Raw genomic sequence first — 23,940 nt, 5'->3', positions numbered from 1 at the left:
ATATACAAACTTTATTTGACATCAGTTTGAAATTTTACAATTTAATTTGACAGGTGTTCCGGCCCCTGTTTACACATTACACCGATAAGACCGGCCCTACAGTGTATCGTGCATACATACATGGACCTCTCCGACGGCCTACCAACCAACCAGCCGACCGTCCTACTCTATCTATTTATTACTTATTTATACGCAGAGTTGAGCAACAAATTCTGCAAAACAAAACAATTTCAACTAAACTAACCACGTTTATTATTTTAAAGGATAAAGTTTTAAAGTAAAGTTTGGGTGGCAATTACTCATCGATTACAGTGAACTGGCAAATATTATTCTAGCTGACAAAGACAAAGAATAAATTATTGAGCAAATTTGGACATATAAATACTTGTACATAGACGTAACTGATGGAGGCACAAATAAAACCACGTAATCATAAGGATGATGTATGTATGTATGTAGTAAGTAATTGTGGGTAATTTTCAATATATATTTTGTCATGTACATAGACTTGTGTATGGGTTATGCATGCTACAATAAATGACCAAGAATTTTGACATTCTTTTGAGACATGACATTCCCCATCTGTGTGAAAGCAAGAAAGGTAAATTTAGCTCACGGTGTATGTATGCATTTACACGACAGTTTTCGCAAAAACAGAGAGATCTGTGTCACAAAACCAATTAGATTAGAAACAGAAAATAATAATGTATATTTTCGGGGACAGTTTTATATGCATGAATATGTATAATGGAAAACGAGAGACACCAACTCGATCTTGAATATTTAAATAAGTAAATAAATATTATAACTGAATTCTTTATCTTTTGGAACTTTCAAACTTGAAACAGGGGACAGAACATTTTCCCTAATGTGCAAAAAGCAAGCTATGATCATGAGAAAATTGCGTTATACAAAAACAAATATACAAGACAAATGCTGCCTAGGTAAAGTTGTGTCCACCCGAAATCCTCGATACATCCATCCATATTATTTACTGCATACATAAGAAAATCACATCTCAACCCAATCTGATATGTTTCATAATAGTGATGGTAACCCTTTCCCCACCACCTTGTAAATATGCACGAGTGAAAGCTTACGTGGTTGCACAGCCTTCGCGAGTATCTTAATCAGGGGCAAGGAAAGTGAAAGCGAGGAAAGTGAGAAAGAGTGTGGTGAGTTTGTTATCTCGTTGGATATGCTCCCAAGAATTAGCGAATTATTACAACGTGCAATAAACCACTGAGACTGAAAGTTCAACGCGATCCGTGCCGTGGTTGGAAGAATCCTCCTCGTAACATCACATCACACACACAAACACACAAAGGGCGAATGTGCCACGATGGTGTTACACGACATAACGCACCAGAGGCAGACCAGAAGTATTGAGGGTATTATTATATAAGACCTGACGGGAAGCAAAGCAAAACGCGACTCCAGCAGCAAATTCATCGCGAGGAGTGAGTGAGCTGGAGTAGCACGTTGTAGGCAACTCGCCTCAGTCTTGCGTTGGAGCTGGCTTCGAGTATTCGTCTCAATCCGTCGTCTCACCATAATCATCAATGTCATCGCATTTTGTTCTCATATTTACGAAATCCAGTGATCCAAGGCGTATTAAAAAATCTTGACAAGGTGGCCAAGATAACCTGGTGACGTAGTGGGTCATCATCACATTTGTTCTGTAACAAATAAAAATATACTAAAGAGAGAAAGAGAGAGAGAGAAAGTAAGAAAAAAACTGATTGGGGAAATTGAGACAGGTTGTGGTGTCATTCATTACTCGTGTAATGATGGGGTCCACGGACCAACAGCACCAGCCCCAGCAGCAGTACTGTCTCCGTTGGAACAATTGGAAAAGTAAGCTCAAATACAATTAGAATATTTAGTTCAGATATTTTCGGAAAGAAATTCATAATCTCAACGTCAAAACGTTTCAAAATATTTAAACATATTTATAGCAATAATAACACTTTTTTTGTCTTTATTAATTTTCTAGACAATCTAACCAACGTATTTGACCAGCTCCTGCAAGCAGAGGCATTTGTTGATGTGACCCTTTCAGCTGAGGGTCACTCTCTCAAAGCGCACAAGGTCGTTTTATGCGCCTGTTCCCCCTACTTCCAGGCCCTCTTTTTTGACAACCCGTGCAAACATCCCATCGTCATTCTGGGTCCAGGTAGGTGCTCCACCCCCTCGTAAACTCCCCTTATCTATTGCTTTTCATATCTAACTACTTTAAATATGACTAATCGAATCACCATACGATTCTACGTCTGTTTAAAAAATTAGCATTGTTAATATTTATTTTAAACAAATGTGAGACTACTTACAAGACTACTTGTTAGTCAATCAAACTCGCCTGAGTCTGCTAGTAAAATCATCAGTATTCTTACGCATGTGATTAAAATTTTTCCAGGGGTCAAATGGATGCAACTCAAAGCTCTAACAGAGTTCATGTACCGGGGAGAAATCAATGTAGCCCACGATCAGCTCGCTCCGTTACTGAAGGTACGCAAAATTCCATCCTTTGTTCTCATACGCATATGCACACAACACCCACAACCAAATATGTTTTTGTGGTATGATTGATTTTGCTCATAATAAATGTAGGTTGCGGAGCTCTTAAAGATTCGAGGTCTTGCTGATGTCTCGCACTCTCGGAACACAGCCCTCACCAACACTTCCCAAGGTCAAGGAAACGGCGGCAGTGAGGGGACAACCCCACTCACCACCCTCGGCGACTCGCATGACAAGCGGCCCAACCCGGCCGATTTTCTCTCAAACTCCAACCACTCCCACTCGGGCTCAGAATCCATTTCTCTGAATGGACATGGTCGACGGAAGCGTAGGAAAATGTCCACCCCAGAACGAACGCCAAGTCCGGGGGGAGGAGGGGGCGATGGTGCGGGAGGAGATGACAACTCTCTGTCCGGTCAGGAAGATGGTGACCGTGACCTCGAGGACAATGATCGTGACCTCGCAATATCCATGTCTGTCAATCCCATCCTTTCCGCCACTCCCACTGCAGCAGACTTGCAGCGCGTCCTGGGGTCCAACCAGTGCGGTTCGGCGCTGCTGAATTTGCATGCGGCTGCAGCAGCGGCCGCCGCCGTGGCTGGATCTGGTGGTGGGAGCAACAATGGGTCGTCATCAGGAGGAGGAGGAGGAGGACCTTCCCCCTCGACGACTGGGGACATGGACATCAAACCTGGGATTGTGGAGATGATTCGAGAGGAGGAAAGGGTGAGGATTTGCGTTCCTATGCAATTTACTTTTCTCTTTATTATTATCATTATAAAATCCATCCCTACAGTTTATTGTAGAAATCACCTTGAGGTTCATTCAACATCTCTTATTTAAAAATTCCATTACCACCACCAGCACCAGCACCATCATCACAATCACCTAAATTATTAGTCCAACAAAAAATTACATGGAAAGAAATATTAACCGCCTCTCAGTATGTACACATACAAGTTCATGCGTTACTTACATACATGTAAAAGGGGAGAATATAATAATAATAGTAATAATAATGCATACAAGAATATTACAATGGCATTTCTTGTAACTTTTTCATGTTGTTCCACTCGACTCACAATAATAAAAATAATAACGATTATTATTTTTATTATTAAATAAAATACCAAATGAACCAAGAAACGAGGCAAAAAGCAGGGAAGACAAGGCTATGGTAGGCAATGCCAAGTTCGTTAGCGAGGTGGATGGGAGAGACACAAAAAACTTTATTCAAAAGTTAATAGATGTGGGGTCGTCCATGCATCAAATTAAAATATTTAAAATTTAATGCACTTTTTCACCATTTAAAACCATGGCCGTATTTTTCCTCTGGGTTCGAAATCCCATGATTTATGGTCAGTCCTCTCCACCATCCACCAATTTTGGAGAGAGAACTGCTAGAGAATTTCCATTTATCCGTTAATTAATATTAATAATACTGGAGCTTAATGACTATAATCTATAAAATATTCATGCAGCTCTCGCATTCATATTATACAACCAACAACTCGTTCACAAACCCTTCTTCTTCATTCCACCACCACCAACTTATATTTTACTCTCTGCTGCCAGAGCCATGTACACGTTCATATGCACTGCAGTCTTCATCATCATCATTTTATTTATAAATGATGAGGGGATTTGTTGTAACGAAGCAAAACAAAAACTAAACTGACTCCAAGAGAGGAGTTGCTCTGCGTTGTCGTCGTCGTCGTCGTCGTTGCTGGTCGTGTACGTATGCCGACATTATTCTATGCATTATTATTATTATTATTATTATCATCATTATTGTACGTCGTGTATGTGTGCATTGCAAACATTGCTTACCATTAATTTTAAGTAATAATTTTTATCGCTCTGTCGAGGTCGAATCGTTTTAATATTTATTATTCTCTTGTCTATTATATTCATCTGAATAAATATTCCCCCTTTTATTACGTGCTTGAAGCATCATGTAAATATTTTTACGTTAAATTATATACCTTATTAAGTAGTGTATAATATGGCGTTGTTGGTTGTGCGAGTAGAAAAAAAATCAGTACGAACGAACGAGTTGAAATGATTCTGCAAAAACTGATAAAAACTACAATTTTTCCTTTAATAGAAAATAAACTCAATTTTATTTATCTCAAGTCAGAAATCTCACAATTCTCTGGGTCCTGGTGGAAAGGAGTGTTTGTATTTTGGATGAGAGTAATTTAGAAAATGAGATTTTTAGAGGTAGAAATTAGAGTGAGTATTAAGATTAAAAGGTGGATGTGGAGGAAAATAGGATGCAAACAGGCAATAATTCAGGATTTGAATTTATCTCATCCTTTGGGAAATTAGTCAAATTCTTAAGAAACGGAGCAGTGCAATTTATACTAAACAGCATTCGGGAAAGTAATTCCATAATACGGAAAAGGTGCACTCAAAATGTAAGAAATTGGAGAGAAGAATATTTTCCAAAATATTGTTATTTATGCTTCCATTTAATTTCACCATTTCAATTCCCAATTGAATCGAGTTTTCTTGGGAGCAAACTTTCTCCGACAAACCATACGTACATAGCTGCACACATAGCGTCTTACCCATCATACCCGCACATGCAAGTCAGCTTCCTCCTCTCGTGTTGATTTCATGCACCTTCATTATTACACACATCTTCTCTTAGAATAAACAGGATTCAAATTCAGAAATGCATCCTTATGTATTTCATGCCAAAATCAATGAGACATAAAAAGCTGCAGATTCAAAAGTGTGTGTAACAAAAGTGACATAAAACTTGCATAATTAATACTACGTACGTATCATCTCTCCTGCACGATTTTGTCTCCTTTGAGCCATGAATCTCTCATTTTGGTCGAGATAAATGTGCGTATAGAATTTGTGTTACAGTATTATTAGTTATTCTGGATTGGATCAAACACGGTGTGGTTGGTGACTGCCTATGTAACTGCAACAAACTGCCGCCCGCCTGCCTGCTACATAGATTCATTCCTATTTATTTTTGATGTTAACATAAACATTTCCCTTGTTTATTTTACTTTACTTTCTGCCTCGATTTGCTGAAGCTACATTATTATTACTTGTACACGATATTCTCTTGCCTTCCTCTCTCTCGTTCCTTCCCTTACCTTCAAAACTAGTTGGCTTTTCCTTGGCATTTACCATATATACTTGTTTTATTATTTTATACATGAAAGTTACCAGCAATGAGTCATGTATTTGGAAAACTTGTAGTTCCATGCATCCCTCAATTCCATAAGCAAAAGCAGCAGCAGCAGCGTGAGTCGTCGGTGTAAATGTAAATATGAATGGCTGTAATTTGTCTGACTGTTGCTGCATTAGTTTGATATGAAAAACATCATGTTGTATCCGAATGTATTATAAATATTATATGAGTAGAATATAACCCAGTCGATATTCGGATTATCGGGACATGAGATATTAGATAGTCAGTCAGTCGTAGATGGATATGCAAGCGACACGGGAGGAGAAGTGGTAGTAAAATTCAGTGTCTCATGTTTGCGGGGTGAATGCCACACTCTCTCCCACTCATTTATTTATTAACAGCCTCAATTTTAGCCAGGCTGACAAGTATTAAAAATATTTCACTATTTTAGATCTAAGTGTGATTTGTTGGACGCACGAGGAGATGGTCGGGTAGCAGGCAGATGGAATATTATTTAGAAATATTATAAATGTGTGGATTTTCCGGCTGGGAGCTTGGCTGGGAAAGAGAGGTAAATATGTAGGATGGGGAGACTGGATACAATAAAATAATAAATATTGATTAGAATATTCTCCTCCTCGTCGAAATTACCATCTGGATGGAGTAGTCGAGGTGGTGGTGGAGGAGGAAAGCCTGGTAAAAGTAAGCACAAGAGGAGAGAACTCGGCAGAGAGAAAGAGAGGGCTTTAATTTATTTTATTTTATTATTACTGCGTCCATTAACCATTCTCTCTCCTCTTCTTCCTCTCTCCAGAAAATTATGCGTTTACACTCCGCCTGCCCAACGCCACGCTACGCAGAAGTGGCGAAAAATGCCATTTATTTTATTTTATTCTTGATTCGAAATTTCCAAAGTTTTTGCTATTTTATTGTGAAAGTATATTGTGGGGTTGATGGAAAGTGAATAATTTATACATGCAGTTGCACAGGCTGGCTGGAGAAACAAATTGGTGATCACTGTATTTGTTACCGTGTGTTGGTCATGTCATACACGACGAGGAGAATGGCTTGTTAACATTTTATGAATACTCGCTCCTACATATTTCTTCCACATTGTGATATTCAGCTCCAATAATAATATGAGCAAATTATACTTGTCCTACGAGGAAGAGGTAGGAGCGGGCTACACCCAAATAAGCAGAGAGGGAGGCCTGGAATGAATATATATATATTAATAGAGCCAGTATAAAATTAAATTATAGAAAATGAAGGAGGGGAGAGAGGAACGGGTGGGTTGTTAATATTTGATGGATATTTTGTTGATGAGGGCACATATTCACGGGAAAGCTGAGGCTAAACCAGGCATAGTTTGATGGGAAAGCATATAATATGCATGACTTGTATTTCCTTCGTTCTGAGACGCAATATATATATTTTTTTTGGCGTGTAAGAAGTTTTTGAACTGATATGCATAATTTTTTAAGAAAATTCTCAAATCTCACAAATTTGCTATCCAGTGATAATTTCCAAACTTGATGATGCACTTTGTGAAACCAACTTTTGCCATAACTTTTCCTCTCTTTTAGTAAATACTTACTCTGTGCTCAAGTTGTGCGAGGCAGTTGTACGAGAAATATAAGAAATCCCCGTTTCACTTCACCCTCTATTTTTGGTTCTGGTTTATTTTAGTAATAAAAATAAATATTTTATTTTTATGCGCTGCCCATCTTCCAAGAAATATAACGGGGAAATGAATGAGCAAGTAAAAATGAAAGGAATTTAGAAGCGAGTGTAAAATAAATAAATTATGGGATAAGATGGGCACGGATATCATGCATATACACAAACTGACAAACCTTATATATCTGAACGTATCTAGTAGTTTACAGAAGGAGCGAAATACCCAACCAAACTTTGTTTTTTTATACTACTTGAAAAAGAAGAATTTGTGTTAATTTTTTATCCGATTTTTCTACATCAAGACACAAGTCTTGTATATCGAGCTAAAATTATGCTCCATCTCAATGTAACTATAACTGTATAAATAAATTAGATAGATTGCTTACTTTACTTTTTTGAGGAAAGTGGAGAGATTGCATTTTGTTGTTGCGTTCCCCTGTATGCACATTGCGTAATAAAATGAAAGAGTAGAGTAATTGTTTAGCATTATTTGTATGCGAATGTAAAAAGTGTATGCAAATAAAATAAGTTTGAGTAGGGTGTCATTAATATTTATATCAAAACCCTTGCAGGAATTATATAATGGTATATCAAAGTCGTGTACTAAACAGACAAGAAATTCACTTTTTGGTGTATTTATAGTTTTATTTAGATTTAGTTTACTCAAATCCCATTTACTTACTCCAAACATCGCCACAAAAAAACGTCATGTTTATAAGTTGCTCCATATACATACATTTCTTCCCTGGATGTAAATCCCATGAAAAATTGATACAATATTTATATCTTATTCAGTATTTAAGATTTCTACGAAACGAATCCTTTCTCAAGTCTGGCTTGACATTAAGGAATCATACGTACCATCCTCCCTCATCCGTGCAGTTTGGTTTGTTTGTGAGAAAGGGGGCATTTAAATTGCATCAAGGTTTATATTATGTCACATCTTTTTTTGCCTTGGTTAAAATTCTTTTTGCCTTCACTTTTTTATTACTCTTCTTAAACTGGGTCCGATTTATAATAAAAAGTCGTTTTCTATTTTTACCCATTTATTTTTACAACCGGCACGAGGCAGCTCGGCAGCATGGGCAGAGCGAGGGAGCGAGAGTGGGGGTGGGGCTGCTTATGTAGTCCCACATATTTCTGATGAGTCGGATTGAAAGAATTTATTTAAAGATCTCTCCCTTCTTCTAAATATTCCTTCGTCTCGTCAATTGGGAGATATGGATGACTTGATTTAATTAATGCTCGAGCATTTACTCTTGGCGTGTGCTTCAAGACATTTCTACATCTTTCATGTATTGACAAACTCATTTTATTAGTACTTTTAACATATGTATGTGTGCATATGTATGTACATACGTATAGGAATATCATCATGTTATCCATGAGATTTTATGGACTCATTTTATTGCTCGATTTTAATCTAATTAAATGCTTTAATTAAATTAAATCGAGTTTAACTAATTTAATTGGGTACAAAAAAGAACTTATGTACGTGGTGCAATGGTTGGGCGAGGAGGAAATGTAATATTTAGTTGATGCTTTAGTTTTTTAGTACAAATACACGATACCATAATATTTATCAGTGTTATGTACTAAACGTTGCGTTATGTAAGTTTGAATTCATTATTGTGACGAATTTTGAAATGTTTTGTTATTTTAATTGCAGGCAAAAATGCTGGAATCAGCTCATGGATGGCTAGGCCCTGGAAGTTCCACTTTGTCAGGTGAGAATAAGGGTTCGACACTTGATCTAAATTGCAAAAGGCATTGCAAAGAATTTTTAAGTTTACAATTTAGATAAATGTATTCGATTTGCATTAAAGAGCAGGTTTAGCCATCGAGCTGTACATAATATGCATTAGCTTTGTCTGTGTTTCATGTCAACCCGACATTAAGTTACATTAAGTTATATTGACATGTGTCCATGAACGCTGAGCTACTGCTGGCCTGCTGGTTTGCTTTACTGGCGAGCCTGTTCTCCCTGCTAAATAATTAATTGAAGTGATGCGAGTTGTGCAGGTGTAAATTAAAAACGCATTTGGTTCATTGTTCATTAGAAACGGGGTGTATGGCACTGGGCGCCGACCGGGCATGAAAAAAAGCTTGTGAAATAATTGTGAGCAATCTATAGAACACATAAAAGAAATAAAAAATAAAAGCACGAGAATCGATCGAGCTTACATCACTCTTCACAATTCTCGATTGTTGAGATTTTATTGTTTCTGAAATGTATCGCATTAATTTCAACAATTCTGTGTGTCGTGCATACCCGAATTATTGTACAGAAATCTTTGAAATGCAAATATTTTGTCCCCCTGTTCCGATCCGATATTTTCTACGGTGTGGCTAAATTACCTCCATTACTTTACTTTTATTCAAATTATAATTCCTTTCTGCTGCAAACTAAACCAAAGAATATTTATGGCTGTAATACACGCATACGATGATAAGTGTGGAGCATGGTAGAAAATAAGTAAAGTAAAAAAAACTTTGTCTACTTTTTTATTATTACGTACGTACGCAAACTATGCTCCCTCGAGCAGAGAGGTTTTAATTTCGCAGTAGCATTTCCTGAAAATATGTGTTTCAGATTAATTTTAGGTCGTTCTCTCGCTCTCTTTTATGTATGGATCCAATTTTGCTTAATACATTTTCCCAGCATTCATATTTTTTTCGAGGACGGGTTTATTAGTTAATTAGTAAATTAGATGAATGGTTTTTGTCTAATCAACACACAACGAACAAAACCGATAAATTTTGTGGTCAGATATATTTGGATTGTGGATCGTCTCAAAAAGATTTTGTCAAATTGTTATGTGCAGAACGGGCCAAAGAGAACGATGAGCTAAAAGATTTACAAAAAAAACCACGATCAACGAATTTACCTTAAAGTAGAATTCTTTTTATGTCCATTTTTAAATTCATTGAATTGAATTTTACACCTTAAAATCTAATCAAACATTTTTGGTTTCCTCTGCATTTAGACAACAGGACATGGACAGGAGAACAAAGTGAGTTTTATTGCACCCCCAAATACACGATAATATAATAATAATGAAGCCGAGTTTTTACCTGTCTCTTCCTTTCTCCAAAAAAGAGTGTAACTTACATATCGCGAGCACAAATGGATATTTTGGTTGCTTCAAATGGGGGCTAAATAATGAATTTGCCTGGCATTCTATATACATACGTGTGTCTAGCATTTGGTTTTGATGAAATGAAATGTATGCATGTTTGGGCTGATTGGTTGGATTGAATAATTAATGCGAATTTTTCTTGTCTGATTCCAAATAATGTGAGACTCTGTGGTGCTATTACGAGCAGCAGGAGGAGCAGCAGCAGTCGTGGTGAACGGGTTGGCTGGTTGGTTAGGATATGGCATGAATTATTCACTAAAAGAAATTGACGAGGACAAGACTCGATCAAATTCACTTTCAAATTCACTAAACCACGCCACACTAATAAAATATTGGGAGGAGGAGAGAAAGGAATGAATGCATAGTATCAACCAATATCCAACTAATTTAATTTGTTGCGAGGTATAAGACATGATGTTTCTCCTCCTTGTTTGTCCACCTGCTAACTCCTGTACCCACTACTCAATAAGCCGAATAATGCAGAAAGAAAGAGAATATTTCCTTCCCAGAAAACTGAGACTTTTTGATATCATTTATATTTGTAATAAACTTTCACGACTCGAAAACAAACTGCCTTCATGTTTTTATTTCATTTTTCCCTGTATTGTTTGTTCTCTCAAATAAGGTTTTATCGTCGACATTTTTATTTTTATTAAGTTTTGCATATAAAAAGAAGGGAATGAACATTGCGTGTCTGTCGTGCTAAACTTTTGTCACTCTTAATGAACCTTTTTCTTCCCTGTTTTGTTTAATTATTAATTACCACCTGGACTCGATATATGCATGTTCTCCAAACATGAATATATATACGCACACACAAAGGACAAGACATATAAGCAGACGACATTTATTCCTGGGTAAAAAAAACACAAACAAAACTTATTTGATTTAGTTGGTTACAAAAAAATGCTGCTCCTATAGTTTTGGTTGGTTAGTTTAGTAATACGTAATTACTGTCGAGTTTCTTTTTTCCACCAATCAAATATTGAATTGCTGTCGTTCGTGTCAAGTCAATCACCAAAATGGAATCAATAATTCGCTTTATTAGCTCTTTATTTCATCCAATCAATTTAGATTTGGAGATTGAAAGCAGAAAAAATAAGAGACAAAAATGGGCAAGAGACTGAAATTTTAATGCGACTTAATTATGGAGGGCGACGTATTGTCTTTGTGTACTTACCGAAAATAAAATTCAAAAAGGGTACCTACGGAAGTATGAATGTACATACGTACGTTGTGCAAAGGGGTGGAAATGCACAAGTTTTTAATTATAGTTTTAATTGATCTGCATATAAATCCCCTCAGTACAAAAGTTTCAATATTTGTAGTTCGTATTTCCTTCATAGTCTCACATATAATTATTAGTAAAACAATACGAGTTAATTTAGAAAATTTACTAAATTACAAAGAGATTAATTATTTATTAGTCTTAACGAAGCTAAGGAACTTATGGTCTGACAGTTACTGGGGTCTTAGTGGTCGAGGGTGGCACCGGGGTACGCGTGACCTCCACGGTTGCTGGTGGTTGTGCAATTGACGGCACTGGAAGCTGAATGTCAGTTCGACCTTTGTTACTAGGAGTTTGCACAGGAGTAGTTGGAATTTTGCTCATTTGTCTCTTTGCATTAACATCATGGTAAAAGCGATGTCTAAAAAATTGCGAGTTGCGACGCAAGTTTTGGAAACTAAAGGGAAGGCCTGAAATCAAATAATGAGATAATTTTTTAAACGATTTGGTTTCTAGACAAGTGTTATAATTTTAAGTATTTTTCACTTACTTTGAGCAAATAGGAGTGAGTTTGTTCCAGTTTTTATAGCACCACGAACCAATTTGTTAATTGTCCGGAAAGGCGAAGTGAGCAAGTTGTCGATGGGGTTCAGTCGAAAGACGAAATCCACAATGCCCGGGTGCATGTATTTAAACCCGTGGGCCTGCAAAAATTATACCAGCACTCGTTTAATAAATTGTAATACATACATGTTAACATTTGTCGCAAATTATACTGATGGGAGTGTAGGAAGTCCAGCAACGCTCAAGGGATTCGCATCCTTGTCGTAGTTAATCAAAACAGAATAAGCAATGGTCGCTGCTTGTTGATCCTCCCTGTACGCGTCCTTCATCAAAGTTTTCCCCAAGTAAATGTCACCCCCGTCGTCTTGCTTTCCAAGGAATCTGAATACTTCGACCATCTGAGAGGGAAAAATGATACGCAATGATAACGGCAATAAATTACTGTTAAGCTCATGAACTAAAATTTGTTCAAATCATCTCGTGCATAAATATTGTCGTTTTCGGTCATCTGTATCTACTTACATGTGTTGTGGGTAAGAAAGTACTGGCACTCAGACTTGCACCTCGAAGGATCGCTCTCCCGTGGTTTTGGAGAAGCTGAGCTCTGTACTCTGGACATGCTTGGGGAATATCAATCCCATATTCGAACACTAAAGCTGACCGACCATTGTCATATTCGCCGGGTGCCAGATTGAGTTGTGGGTGGACCAAATAAGCAACAAATGGTGCAACTGGGTTGCCTCTGACATTATTCCAACCTACGTACGCAGTATTTCCATTGCATTGAGTTCTGTTGATGGACTTCCCTTTCCATAATTGTCCTACGAGTTGATTAAATAGCCGCGTATTAATTGCAGATAGCACCGTTCCGTAGAGTGCGCCTTCTGGAATTTTCGCTGGGGAGACACCCGTGTTGTAAAGACATTCTAATTCCGCCTGGTAATTTAGTATGTCTTCTGGGCGTTTAATTGAATAGATTTTTCCAGCCTGTGGATAAAATTAAGTTGTCTTTCATAGTACTGAGCGAGCGAGCAAAGAAAATTAACAAGTGCAAAAATAATCTTCTACGTATTACAAATATACCTCACAATATCCCGAAACTGTGAAAGGCAGCATCCGACCAAATGTTGTGCCGAGATCAAAAGGGAACCCGTAGAAAGGTCCGTTCGGATTTGGGAATATTGAGTTGACCTGTGATGGTAGCAACGAATCTTGTCCGTCGCCAACAGGATCTTGACTCCCTTCATCTTCTCGAAGGTGTTGCTGGGCATTATCTGGATCAATGTTAGTGGAGGGCGGCTCTCCAGAAACTAAGATGGCAGCCATTGCAACGACCAATATTTGCTTGAAAAACATTGTGCAAAATGTGAGACTCTTTCTTTGAAATGGGTCCTTTCTTCTTCGATGGAGATACAGAACTGAAGTTTCTGAAGGTGAAAACCGGGCATAAATTCTTGATCCGCAGTAGATTGCATAGCCATAAAATCTGACATTCGCCTCCTAAATTCCCACACAATTATTGCAGCGGTATCATTGTCTGCAAGCGTGCATTGATGAGATTCAAATTGTGACTCATTCGTTCACAGTTTTTTGTGTGGCAATGTATTGGCTGACAACAATCGTATACCGAACATGTTGTTGACTTCTTTCTTCTCCGAATGGTACATGCAGAAGGAGTGTACATATGTACATAATTTAGCCGTACAGGTCATTTAACTGACCTGCACGTCACCATTATATAACAACATCTATAAGAATCGACGAGAAGAAATAAGAACATTTTCCGTAGAGTTGTGCAATCTAGGATAATTTGCACAGATTTTAGATTAGAGACAATTTGTTGTTTTATGCCAACCTAACAAATTGGATAAACTTATGCAAGTTTAAGGTACCTGTATATGTATCTCTAGTTCTGAGAAAAGAAATCCAGAGATAGTTTTACATCATAAATTTCGCATACAAGTATTAATGATATACATTATTATCTGTCTTTCCAAATCGGCCTTAATTATGTTTCAGTACTAATAGTTTTGTTGTAATAATTGGTCTTGATAATAAAATAGGGTCCAACTGCGAACGCAACTGTTCCACAATTCGTGATAATTACATAAATCTGACCAAATATGGAGGCTGTATAGACAGATAAATACATAAATATGTACGTACATATGTAAATACTTATGCACATGAGTCATTTCCTCGCAAAGTTGACTCGGGAAATCAACGGAACTTGGCTGGCAGATTTAATTAAGTAAAAGTGCTGGATGCATGCGAATTGCGAAGAATACGTGGGAACCTTTTGGGGGAATTACACATATGTTTTGTGAAAACACATGCAGAGTTCATTAACCGATTTTGCAAGTTTTGCAAAATTCCAATGTCTTCCGCAAATTTTTTAGAAAAATACGGGATCCATATGCGACTATCATAATCATTATCTTCACACGCTAAGAATCGAAATCCTATGTTGTTAGTGATGTACTCGTACCAGTAATTTGCTCAGGAGGAGAGTACGCCAACCTGATAATGACAGATCTTGATGTCCTTTGGATATATGGTAGTACCCCCTCTGAAAGCAAAAAGTGTGAAGCGGTTTGATGCCATGGCCCAATTTACGCCCGTCACGCCCCTTTGAAGGCGCGCCCGATGCCAAACTAGCTGCACTAAAAAATTCGCCAAAAATCCAATTTTGTTCGGATTTTCATAATAATTATGTATTTGTGATCCCAGATAGTCCCTTTATCATATTCAGTTGCAAAATTAACTTTTCAGAAATTTTCAATATTTTCGAATATTTCCTGAAAAGGGCATGGCTTGAAAAAATTCAAAATTCCAAAAAAATTCAGATTGATATCTGATATGATAAAGCAACTATGTGGGATCATAAATATGTAACTATTATGAAAATCCGAACAAAATTGGATTTTTGGCGAATTTTTTAGTGCAGCTAGTTTGGCATCGGGCGCGCCTTCAAAGGGGTGTGACGGGCGTAAATTGGGCCATGGCATCAAACCGCTTCACACTTTTTGCTTTCAGAGGGGGTACTACCATATATCCAAAGGACATCAAGATCTGTCATTATCAGGTTGGCGTACTCTCCTCCTCAGTTAATATCGTGCAATTCATAAAATAATCCACAAAATAATCCAGGCGGACACGGAAACAATATTTTGGGTTTAAACTTTTATTATATTTTTTATGTGTGCAGCAACTGATAAGAAGGCTTCATGTATATAATTAGTAATCATTTAAGATAGCTGTAGTTATAACATGGGGAACAAAATTCAATCGTTTAACCTTGCATTTTTCTCCCCAGGAAAGGCTTATGTACCCAGCGATTGTTCTTGTTAGACTTATCAGATAAAGTCGAAATTTATTAAATAATTAGATGATGAGTCGAATTCTTAAAGAGTCAAACCAAGTAAAATATTTGGCTGGTGGTATGTAGTGAAATGTCCCAAATTTAAAATTGTCACACAAAGCTGAAGTTTTGCATACACAATGGCTTTACCTGAAAGTCAGTTTATCCAATTTTTTGCTTGACGGGAAATGCTAGACACCATTACTAGCTATTTCAAATTTAAGATACATAATGCGCAACGTGGGGCAGATGGGAAAGTTGTACTAGAAGTTCAGTTGTATACATTTTTGTCGATGTTTGGAATTGGTTGAGTGTATGTGGTTACATAATTCGGTATACGTATTTGTACTGCTGAATTGTACTTGAACTGTAAATTTTTAAGTCTAACAGACATCTCGCAATATCTTTGATTTTGAAAACCATAATGATTGGCAATAAACTGTCTGAGGAGGTTTACAAACACGAGCAGGATTATTTGCAATGTACAAAGTAAATGTTTGATTCGCTTGACCATGTGTCGTTCGTGTAGACGTGTAGACATATTCCGAGATAAGTGGTTTGATATCGAACGACAAAAATGCCAATTATTTCTATTACTACATTGACAGTTACGTGAATAATTAGCTTTAATGGGGAAGATCTTGATAAAATAAAGTCATTACCAAACGACTGACAATATGTAAGTCATTGAATCTTTTAATCTTTCAAGTTTTTATCGTTTGTGTTTGCAGAGAGCTATCAATATCAAATCCAAAATTTGTGGCAAAAATGCTGGAATCAAAACCAGGGTGGGATGATGCATGCACTCCGATTCAGAGAACGAGGGCCCTTGAAATCGTGGAGACCAGAGACAATGAGTCGTAAGTAATTACTTTATAAAAATATGCCCAACCACTTTAATTGGTTGTTCATTTCTCAAAAAATCGCTTCCATCACATGATTCTGCGAGCAAAATGCAAATAATTTGGTTTCTTCTGTGTTTTTTCAGAAGCCATATTTGCGGTCTTGAGGGAGGGACTTTCCTTGTCACAAGCAGCGAGGAAGTTTGATATTCCTTACCCGACCTTTGTTCTCTATGCTAACAGGGTTCACAACATGCTTGGACCTTCGGTGGATGGGTCTTCTAGTTCTGGTGAGTTAAAAAGTAAAGACCGAGAATATTTTTCAATAATTTCCTCGACAGAGAATATGTATGCAAGCCGAGAATTTTTAAACTGTAAATGGACGGTAAAAAATGGAGAGAAAATGATTGTACATAATTGGGAGTTTGGTGTGTGTATTCATTTAGTCTCTGAATTGGATAATTCATATAACCACAAAACAAAACGTGAAGAAGGTGGGGGTAGAATATGTTGATGTGGTGTCCATTGTCATCTAGTTAATTATTCAGTGACACAAAACTCCTCATTTCTACACCATTAAAACCAACTGAATTCTTTAAACGAGTTTAATTACGTAGAAAAGCTCTCAATTTTTTCGATTAGTGTGTGAATTAGTCAGGAGTTGCGGTGTCTGAATTTTTCATTTGTTTTTACCTTCGCCTTACCTAATAAATGCAATCGATGGGGTGGATGATTGTTTCCTACTTTATTTTATACTTGGCATGCATGAAAACGGTCGTATGTAGTATGAGACAATTTCTATTTCTTGGTTATAATAGTTAGATTTATATCAGCCCTTCTTTCCCGTGATGTGATGTTTGCTTGACATTTTTTCTGCTTGTGTCCCATTAAATATTCCAAATGAGTCCAAATGTCTACTTCATTATTTACCAATTTCCATTTCCATCAGCCACATTTTTTATTGATTGTGTATTGATCAGTGATTGCGAGAAAATAAATGTTGTAATGGGTGGATGCTTATCGTAATAGTATCCTCGATTCCATTTAAATTACACTTTATCACGAAATGCGATTATGCATTCCAAAAAATAGATTATGATATTGCACAAAAATAGCTTGTTTTAAAGCTTATGTATTCCCTTTTTGTGCATTTCTAGATTTGATGTCGGATATCCGACCCAAAGGTCGAGGAAGACCTCAGCGTATTCTACTTGGTGAGATACCCATCAATTATTTTGTATATTAATTTAGGATCCACTAAAGAAACTGAATCTGTGTATGCAGGGACATGGGAAGAGGGTCACATCAGGGCGGTCATCCGTGCCGTTGTTTTTAGAGACACGCAAACGAAGGACGACATCCCGACTTCATTTGTTTTCAATCGGGTAAGATGATGCATACTTTGTACTTATTTAGTTGTACATGTCTCTTAAAAATTCCATCCACCAGAATGAAATATTCCCAACGCCAATGTGTGTGGCTGGTTTGGTGTGCATACCGAGATTTACTTGTTTATACTCGTTTTGCCAAAGAATCGTTAAAAGTTTAACTGGATGGTGGAAAAGGAATCGTTAGTATTTATAAATATTTCCAGCGTTTTTGCTGTACACGGCTCCTTCAACTTTCGACGAAAAAAATGAAAGACACCAAAGGGTAAAATCCGGACTTCAATTAAATCTCATACACATACTACTTACTTATTACACGTACTTTGTTAGTATCACTACTCGCAGTACTTGCCTCCTCTCTCTAAAGATTATGGACGATGATGATTGTTGGAAGTCAAAAATAGAGTCGAGTTTTTATCTCGACAACTAAACATTAAACTAAAAAAGAAGAAATGTAAATGAGATGTGATTCCTCCCTTCGTAGATAGTTTTTTATGGATTGAGAAATATACAATCTGAATAGGAATGCCGATTTGCATGAGTTTTGTTTTAAAAAATATTTAATTTCTTAAATTCCCCCACAGGACGGGACACTGTGTCTTCCTCAGTCGAACAGTTCCACTCCTGCGACGGCCCCAAGGACTCCAACTCCATCAGCGTGCAACACACCCACTCCAAATTCGAACGGGGTGGACATGAGTCTTCACCCCCACTTTGCCTTCTCTTCCCCTGCATCGTCTGCGCCACCACCCGCGACCACGTCGATCACTACGGACGGCCATTCGTCCTCCTCCGCCCCCCAGCACCACCACCAGCAACAATCTCGACACAACTCGTCATCTTCCTCCTCCAACAGCAGCTCGCCCCTCCAGGCGGCCCTCACGAGCGCCACGGCCGCTGCTGCCAACTTCAACTTGAATCTCCAGGCAGCAGCCCAGTCTCAACTTTTAGCTTTCCAACAAGCACAAACACATTTTCAAAAGGTGCAACAACAACTGCAACACAGTCAGGGACGGAGGGGAAGCATTTCCTCCAACAACTCTGACACTTCGATTAACATATTGGGTGGCAAGCAAAAGTCGTCTTCTTCTTCTTCAATATCAAACTTCCAACTTGCAAATCTCGCAGGATTCTTGACCCCTGGGATGAAAGGATTCGAAGGAATGAAGGACATCTTCCAGATTAAAACAGAACTTGGCGCCTACGACGACAACAATGACGAGGATGGAGTAGGAGCAGGTAATAGCGAGGAGAATGACTTGGATCTCAAGGGCTTGCAATCTGCGAATGGTTCAGTCACAATTCAGCAAAGCGTGGCGACAGACTTGAGTCGCAATTCTCCAGAGAATGTGAACAACAATGAGAAGGATGGTTTATTTGGGGAGGAGGATGATGAGGACGACGACGAAGATGGCGGTGATCTTGGTCCCGTTGCAGTTGTACAGATTCAGATGGATCCGGGGGCAAAGTCAGTGGCATCGCCTACCAGCGGTTCTGTGATAGTTGGAACCCCTGCTTCTTCTTCGGGGGGAGTGGACCAAACAAGTTCACCTCCCAGGTAGGTAGGTAGCTATTTGCATATGAGGGACGATGACAAAGGGGTAGATTGATCACTTGACAGTATGTGAGTTGTTTTCGCCGTAGTTAATAAATACGAGACAGATTGGAGGAGTGAAAGATTTTTCTGGCTCCAGATGCAGTAATCCACTCATCATCAGGTAGAACTTTGTACAGTATTAAAAGATTCACAAAACTTAGAGTGCATATGCATACAAAATATAATAATCATTAGATTTTACGTGTACAACTAGTCAGGCTGCTTTACAACATATTTACATAAATAAGTGCAATAAAAAATAATGCTTCAAAATCTCATTTTAGTTAATTTACTATTTTGGCACTTGGACATACTTGCTAGTCTTGGATGCAATTGCAATGACCAAAGTCGTCACATAAATGAATGTACATGAAACCACACAACAATCACGCTTTGTCATGAGGTTACTTAATTTCGTAAACTGACCTTTAGCCTAAAGTTATAATATTTCACTCGTTCGGTAAATTACTCTGACACAGGAAGTTTATATCACATGATAGAAATAAGTAGCGGATGATATGCATTATTAATGAAGAGAGTTGATTAATGCATTAGTAATCCCAATTAAAGTTGACCAGCCCCATGAATATTTTAACTCGGGGTGGTTTGCTTTCCCCTTAGTGTAACTTTCTGGGGTGTGTATTTGCATGTATTTAGATGGATATGCTTCAACAATAACAACAGCTAAAATAAAATAAATGAGGATTATTAAGACCAAATTATTCAAATTATACAAGTAAGTTGAACATGCATAACTTCCATATTATAGTGAGTCAACTCATTTCCACCACCATTTTAATTATTAATTTGCTCATTAATCTCATTCGTTTTAATTTTTGGTTTGGTAATGAATACGTCCTTTTAATAATGTGACCACAGCCAAAAGCATGTAGAACCAAATCAATAGTTGGTCTTTTATAGCGTAATTTATTTTAATTATGGAACAGCCTTCTGCTTTAATTAAGAATGAACCAGCATTCTATGGAGTAGCATCAGTTCAAACGGAGTTACATACATATATCGTACGTACGTATTTATATTAATATATGTAGTTCATCTCCACCCTGTTATAATAATGATTATTATTATTATCAAGAGTATTATTATTGTTATGTTTTTGTTGTTGTTGTTCTTCAGACCTCGATTAATGGTAACGAATGAATTGTGTATGTATTAATTAATGCAGTATTCTTCTTTTCCACTACAACATATTTAATACAATACTTTTAGAGGATTACCCATTTTTTGGAAAAGTTTGCTTCACGATGGGATATGCAAGTCTGGCTGGAGTGGTTTATGCAAATTATTTAATGTTGTTATCAATTTTGTTACTTGAAAATATAATTAAAGTACAATGTGAAGAATAATTTTTTCTCGACATTTATTAGTAATTCATTATGCAGCGTCTTGTCTTTTTATTCTCATAAAGTGATATACATACATTTGTAAGCGTGCATATTATGTGTTAGCAGACGGATCTGTGCAGACATATCTATTTACATGCTCCGTCAAATGGAATTTAGTAATTTTGACTTTGAGATAATCTAAATACATCATATCACGTGTATCGTACATAAATATCATTCATTTGATTTAAATTTAATTTTAATTTATTAAATACTCCACCTTTGAGTGTGTCATCTTAATGTCACCTCAATTTCTGTGTGTTTCGTCCATGTACATATGTATGCATGCTCAAAGCACATGTATGTACATACATTGCAATAATTGCATATACTCCAGTTTAAGTTTAATGATTTCTCGCCCTTGGACATAATGCAAACAGTTAATAAATTAAGTCGCTTCTAAATATTCTAAGTGTATTATACAACATGCATAAACTCCATGCTCTGTATATGTACATATTTGACGTACTTACGTAATACACGTTGACTCAGGTTTACATTCACCCAGCTGCTTTTGCTGAGATTATTCTCAAACACACTGTGTAAGAGAGATAGCTCTAGATTGTAGGCATTTATAAGAAAAAATAATTTATTAATTCATATAACCAGCAAAGGAAATTAGCTAAGGTTTATTTTTCATACCAAGTTTATTAAGATTTGTTAAAGTTCGTGCAAAATAGTAATTAAAGATCAAGACTACAATGGACTTCAAAGAGTGGATCATTCCTTTCCTGGACTTGACGACAATTGGTCTCTGCATTGTATGCAAACTTCCTCAAATTGTGGCCATCCTTAAAAGCAAGAGTTCGATAGGACTTTCAGTTAACTCTGTCATGGTGGAGTTGTTCGGGTAAGTCACCCTGATGACGTTTAAAACATTGTAGTATTTGCATATAAATGTGCATGAAATAGTGGATGAAAAAAATCGGTATTAAGTAGGAACGAAAAGCTGGATAGAAAGAAAGTATGACAAGGGGTGACAGATGCTCACCCTTGCTTTCATTGCATTAGTCAACAAAAATCTAAATCGTCAAAACGTTAATTGGATTACACCACCGCACATCACATCGGAGATCAATCACAACATTTTACCCTATCTCATCCCGCACTCTGCTTTATTCATTCACAGATTTCTCCTAGTCGATAACAATAGGACACTAAATGAAAATTAAAAGTTTTGCCCAGTACAAATGGAAATACTAACGTCGTTGAGAACAATTATGGTAGATCCAATTATAGATTGGATTTGTTGCAAGTTTTTTTAAAATCTGAACCAAAAATTAGACACAACGAATGCGTCCTGCAAATGCATAGGACTTGATGGGACAGATGCTTCATTCATTAATGCATAATATTGAGTAGCAGTTTATGTTATTGTAGAATTTATGTTTTTTATCGAACAATTTATTGGTACAGGTACAGCATAGTTCTCGGATATAATTGGGTGCAGGGTTACCCAATCTCATCTTTTATGGAGTACTTCTTCCTGGTATCCGGGGACATTGTGCTTATCTTTGTCATCTTTTACTATATGGGAACCCTGGACGTGATGAAAGTGGGTGGGGCTGGCGTCTATATCACTGTCCTTGTTGGATTCACGCAAGGCGTCCCACACCCGCAGATACTTCCAGTGCTCATGGTAAAAATAAATGGTTGATGGATTCAAATTATTAAACTGTATGGATTTTAATCCACATAATTTCTTTGTTTCCGTTTGACATTTCATTAGAAATTTGCAACTCCGTGCTCCGCTTCCAGCAAAATCCTCCAGGTAAATTATATTTAGCACTTTTGTAACATTTGAAATTAGGATATTTTCAAATGCGAACAGCAAAGCGTGTTAAATAAATACTTCTTTTTATACTTTTTTGCAGCTAAAGGAAATGTGGCGAATTGGAAACTCGGATTCGGTCTCTACTTTAACCTGGCTTATTGCTGCATACACCTGCGTCAGTGAGTTATTTTTCAAATCACTTTGAACATATTAAAATCTTGACAAGCAGAAAGACTGTTACGTTGCAAGGGGGAAAAATAGTATGCTATTTTATGCTACAGTCGAGTGGAATGAATCAGAATAACAGAGGGATGAATAGTAGAGCTACTCCGAATGTACATTTGTCTAATAAAAACAAAAGTTTATGTGTTAATTTTACATAGCAGAAAGAATTTGTCATGTGCAAATGCGAGTGTGTTGTACAAGTTTTGCGCAGAATGTCAATCGTCAGTTTTTATTTAAAGAAGGAAGGTTTTTACATAAATTTTGCGTATTTGTTTGTAGCCCGGATAGTCACAAATCTTATGCTCACTGGTGATCTCCCACTGCTCATCAACTACGGCGTTGCTCTAACTCTCAACGTCGGGATCATCTTGTCTGCCCTCTACTTACGGAAAAATCCTGCGACTGCAATTAATCCACTTAAATCTCAAGACGACGTAGGGAGTTCTCAATCTTCGTCCAAGTTGAAGTAGAAATTAAATTGAAAAAGTATTTTCTGTTCTATTGTTCGCTGGACACCCAGATTGATGGAATTGACTGGACATGCAATCATTCGTCGCTTATAAAATAATTAAGCTAACGAATGTTTAATTGGTTTATTCTCACAAAGTGGATTTAGCCAGCTATTAGTAAATGTTGTTCAGGATTGTATTTCTTGGCACCATATTATGCAAGGGTATTACCAACTGCAATTGTGTTGCTTCATAATTCTGTATAAGACAATTCAAAAATATCCGAACCATCAAATATTCCGAAAGTGCTAAATGTGATTTACTTGGAAATTTTAGACACTCTGTATGTGTTTGATTCATGATAAAGTATTCTGTGATTACATAACGTCTCATAAAATGTAACGATTTGAATTTTTCAAGCCTTGGTACTTTCCAGATATTCCTATGTAGTGTAATTAATTCAAACCTCTATTAATTATCAAAGACTGATTGATGTTATCACTTTAAATTAAGTTTATATGACATCATTTTTTGTAATTAATTATAGTGAAGATTGTTCGTATTTATCTAGTTCAAAATAAATTATTACCATAAAACGTTCGAGCGTGATCA

At 37.0% G+C, this 23,940-nt stretch overlaps 3 protein-coding genes and 1 long non-coding RNA gene across 7 annotated transcripts; 2 read left to right on the top strand and 2 right to left on the bottom strand.

Moving 5' to 3' along the window:
* The first annotated feature begins 1,490 nt into the window (after positions 1-1,490).
* Positions 1,491-20,841, top strand: LOC110847263 (protein bric-a-brac 1). Of its 3 annotated transcripts, none has more exons than XM_035848163.1 (11): positions 1,491-1,857; positions 1,997-2,176; positions 2,417-2,508; positions 2,611-3,243; positions 9,024-9,081; positions 10,342-10,368; positions 16,379-16,507; positions 16,636-16,791; positions 17,647-17,703; positions 17,774-17,874; positions 18,462-20,841. In XM_035848163.1, exons 1-11 carry the CDS (start codon positions 1,788-1,790, stop codon positions 19,437-19,439), a joined length of 2,481 nt encoding a protein of 826 aa, XP_035704056.1. In that variant the 5' UTR covers positions 1,491-1,787; the 3' UTR covers positions 19,440-20,841. The 3 variants fall into 3 exon arrangements, with proteins under 3 accessions (XP_035704056.1, XP_035704059.1, XP_035704061.1); XM_035848166.1 differs by having other exon boundaries at positions 1,492-1,857; positions 16,636-16,779; XM_035848168.1 differs by lacking the exon at positions 10,342-10,368 and having other exon boundaries at positions 1,492-1,857.
* Positions 11,121-13,713, bottom strand: LOC110847272. Its single transcript, XM_022094191.2, has 5 exons — positions 13,370-13,713; positions 12,809-13,273; positions 12,499-12,684; positions 12,273-12,426; positions 11,121-12,192 (listed from the first exon to the last, which is right to left on the bottom strand). The coding sequence occupies exons 1-5, from the start codon at positions 13,640-13,642 to the stop codon at positions 11,942-11,944; spliced, it is 1,329 nt and encodes a 442-aa protein (XP_021949883.1). The 5' UTR covers positions 13,643-13,713; the 3' UTR covers positions 11,121-11,941.
* LOC118434485 lies at positions 20,595-21,659 on the bottom strand. 2 transcript variants are annotated; one of them, XR_004834076.1, is made up of 3 exons: positions 21,523-21,659; positions 21,354-21,437; positions 20,595-21,240 (listed from the first exon to the last, which is right to left on the bottom strand). It is a non-coding gene; the product is annotated as an uncharacterized LOC118434485 (long non-coding RNA). The 2 variants fall into 2 exon arrangements; XR_004834075.1 differs by having other exon boundaries at positions 20,595-21,437.
* Positions 21,396-23,940, top strand: LOC110863051 (solute carrier family 66 member 3). Its single transcript, XM_022112268.2, has 5 exons — positions 21,396-21,730; positions 22,297-22,519; positions 22,610-22,651; positions 22,755-22,833; positions 23,159-23,940. Exons 1-5 carry the CDS (start codon positions 21,582-21,584, stop codon positions 23,347-23,349), a joined length of 684 nt encoding a protein of 227 aa, XP_021967960.1. The 5' UTR covers positions 21,396-21,581; the 3' UTR covers positions 23,350-23,940.

Source organism: Folsomia candida, unplaced genomic scaffold (genome assembly GCF_002217175.1).
Source record: "Folsomia candida strain VU population unplaced genomic scaffold, ASM221717v1 Fcan01_Sc001, whole genome shotgun sequence".
Classification (NCBI taxonomy): Eukaryota; Metazoa; Arthropoda; class Collembola; order Entomobryomorpha; family Isotomidae; genus Folsomia; species Folsomia candida.
This window is presented reverse-complemented; position numbering and strand designations above follow the sequence as displayed.

Bases quoted from the DNA above. Each gene is read 5' to 3' on its own strand.
- LOC110847263 (XM_035848163.1), top strand. From the start codon at position 1,788: ATGATGGGGTCCACGGACCAACAGCACCAGCCCCAGCAGCAGTACTGT. The intron at 10,369-16,378 runs GTGAGTTTTATT...TTGTGTTTGCAG, and splicing joins GACATGGACAGGAGAACAAA to AGAGCTATCAATATCAAATC. The intron at 16,508-16,635 runs GTAAGTAATTAC...GTGTTTTTTCAG, and splicing joins GAGACCAGAGACAATGAGTC to AAGCCATATTTGCGGTCTTG.
- LOC110847272 (XM_022094191.2), bottom strand. From the start codon at position 13,642: ATGTTTTTCAAGCAAATATTGGTCGTTGCAATGGCTGCCATCTTAGTT. The intron at 13,274-13,369 runs GTATATTTGTAA...TTTTATCCACAG, and splicing joins CAGTTTCGGGATATTGTGAG to GCTGGAAAAATCTATTCAAT. The intron at 12,193-12,272 runs GTAAGTGAAAAA...ATTTGATTTCAG, and splicing joins CTCACTCCTATTTGCTCAAA to GCCTTCCCTTTAGTTTCCAA.
- LOC110863051 (XM_022112268.2), top strand. From the start codon at position 21,582: ATGGACTTCAAAGAGTGGATCATTCCTTTCCTGGACTTGACGACAATT. The intron at 22,652-22,754 runs GTAAATTATATT...ACTTTTTTGCAG, and splicing joins CTTCCAGCAAAATCCTCCAG to CTAAAGGAAATGTGGCGAAT. The intron at 22,834-23,158 runs GTGAGTTATTTT...ATTTGTTTGTAG, and splicing joins TGCTGCATACACCTGCGTCA to CCCGGATAGTCACAAATCTT.